Genomic DNA, 2,808 nt, shown 5'->3' with positions numbered 1-2,808 from the left:
TAACTACCTCCTCTCTTCTTCTTCTTCTCTCTCTCTCCTCCTCTCTCTCTCTCTCTCTTGTTTTCTAAAGAATTGAGTCTTTTCAGAGTAAGTCGAAGAAAAATTTGCTCAAACTAAAGAATATTTCGGTGAAACCAAAAAAATTGTATGAGAAATCCATAAGATTTGAAAAACGATTTGTTTTTTGATAAGTGTGGAATTGTGGGAAAGGTTTAAATATCGATTTTTTAGTTCAAATTTTATCTGCAATTTTAAGAGGAAGCCTGTTAAACCAAAATTATGAAGAAGCAATTAATCAAAAACAACCCATAATTAATTAGACATTTGTTACTTCATTATTTTTCCAAATTACACTTTCAACAAATGCAACGTAAATAAATCGAAAACGATAGAAAAAACAAAATTTTTGATTTTTTAGAGTGTTTTAGTACAATGAACTTTTTGAAAATTTGACAAAATATAAAAGTTAAAATGAAAAGAATCTTCTAATTAATTAATTTCCTTAGAGTTTATTCTGAAATTGTCTCTTTATTTTCATCTTCTTTCTAAAAGAGACATATGCTTTGCAGTAGCGAATTTCAAGATAAAATTTAAATGCAAATACATGGGATTACTGAGATCATTGTTAAAGAAAACAATTTCATTTTTGTTGTCAAAAATTTGGATATTTGATACCAAATATTGAACTATTAAACGGAAAAGAAAGAAAAACATTGAAATTCTTATCGAATGAATAAATATAATGGATTGTTTGAAAAATGAAAAAGAGAAATAAGAAAATGAATGAAAAGAAGTGAAATTTTCATAGCACAATCTACCCAACCCATTTTTTTTTTCTTTTAAATTAAATCTTTTGAAAAAGATTTTCAAAAATTTATATAACCTAATATATGACCGTTTATATGCAATACAATGATAAAAAGAAATATTCGATTGATAGAAAATTTACTAATTGCAACTCAACCTGATTTTTATCTATAGCACTTCAATTTGATACCAATATATAGATAAGTACGATGGATAGTAGTATCATTTCCAACTGTTTCAACTGAACTGTATTATCTATGATAAAGGTGAAATAACTAATTGGATTATTTTCCAAAGTTATGAATGTTCCATCGGATAATTTAAAGTGTATAAATTAGCATAGTTATACAATGATCATAACTTAGTGTCATCAAGCAGTCCACATTTAATGTCATTTATGTTTGAGTTGACCGAAATATTGTAATTTACATTTTTCGGCCTCTCATTCAATTTGTGAAAAAATTCAGATCAAAATAAATTATTCATCCAAATATAAAATAATGAAACTATTTAAACGGCAGTTTTTACTTATTGTTTCGTCATGAGCAGGTTGATCAGGTCGGTGATTAGAAACAAGTGAAAAGTTGTAGAGAGTGATTGATCTGTTAGCAGTGACAGTTTGCTATCAGAAAAACACCTGATCACAGGTGTTGCGATAACACCTGATCATTAAACTAATTGTGATAAGTGTTACTCGTTGTATGGCTTATTTTACCCATTTTTATCCTTATTCTCTTTTCTTTTCCACTTATCTTTTGATGTATGTATTCGTATGTTCAATAAAAAACTTCCTAGTTTAATTATCGATCAACTAATTGTGCACTTGATGATGATTATGACAAATAGATTTTTATGTGACTTGAATAACGTTTTGAAAAAATTGTTTATTCATATGATTTCGAAATTTTATTTGTTCGGAATATTCAGGATGAAATTTATATTATTTCAGGAAAGTTATTTGGAATTGTTTGTCGAATCTTTCCATTATATGTACAATTATATCCTTAAATTGTAATTTTTTAAAATGGTTGTAATTTGTTCAAACTACTGCTTCTGCTTAGATAGTAAAGAATTTAGTCATTTCTTATGATCCTTGATGAAATAATTGATAGAAAATCAAGCACTAGCATAATTCGCATAGATTCTGCAATGGTATTCTCCCGTGATATCTCAGCAATAAGCGTTAAAATTCATTTCAAAAGGGAAAGTAGTCTTTTGGACACTGGAATAACTTTATGCATCATCCTTCTTAATAATGAAAATGGAAAGTTTAGTACAGCTGCATTTGGTATGATGATCACACCTCGGTAGATTTAAGTGCTTCGAACTGAAACCGAATGACTTTTGATGATCTTAACGAAATGAAATGAATCTTAACATAATTAAAACTAATTCTGGAGAGAAATTGAAAGGAATGAATGGAAGATGATAAATAATTCAGTAAATGAAAATTTGATTTAAAAAATTGGAAGGCAAACTAAGAATAGCATATGTTTGTTTGAGATATCAAGAATTGTCGCAGTAGTGAAAACTTATGTCATACGGGTAAGCAGCAATCACCAATTCTTATTGATGCGAATAGAATCGAACAAGAAAATGGAACTGAAAAAATCTTCAAACTTATCGGTTTTAATAACGACGAAACAATTTATTTCCGTACTCTCAACTTTTATTCCACAGAACGTTAGTTCCTTAAGATGCCCATCAGCATTGACAATTGCGCCATTCGATATTTATTTGATAGCATGGTACTTCTTGAAAAAGATTGGTAATATTAACGATAAACCAACCGAATATCTATTTATTGAGTTCTCGTTGACTTAGTTCATCCGATCACTGGTAACTAATAAGTAGTACTTTTATCGGCTTTAGAGAACATATTCAGTCAAGCTGCTGTTTAAGAACATTAAGTAGTTTAAGTAAAACATCACGGAATATGATTAGATAATAATAAATAAGTAATTAACGATAATAATAATTAATAATAATAATAATAATAAT

The 2,808-nt window shown here is 28.0% G+C and overlaps 1 protein-coding gene across 1 annotated transcript; it reads left to right on the top strand.

Annotated features, from left to right (window-relative positions):
* Positions 1-1,893: 1,893 nt before the first annotated feature.
* Positions 1,894-2,495, top strand: LOAG_14292 (hypothetical protein; the record flags this gene model as incomplete). The annotated part of the gene is made up of 2 exons (XM_003149789.1): positions 1,894-2,095; positions 2,311-2,495. 2 exons carry the CDS (start codon positions 1,894-1,896, stop codon positions 2,493-2,495), a joined length of 387 nt encoding a protein of 128 aa, XP_003149837.1.
* Between the last annotated feature and the right edge of the window lie 313 nt (positions 2,496-2,808).

Source organism: Loa loa, assembly GCF_000183805.2.
Source record: "Loa loa unplaced genomic scaffold supercont3.2, whole genome shotgun sequence".
In the NCBI taxonomy this organism is placed as follows: Eukaryota; Metazoa; Nematoda; class Chromadorea; order Rhabditida; family Onchocercidae; genus Loa; species Loa loa.
The sequence above is the reverse complement of the archived record's forward strand: the minus strand, read 5'-3'. Positions and strand labels throughout refer to the sequence as shown.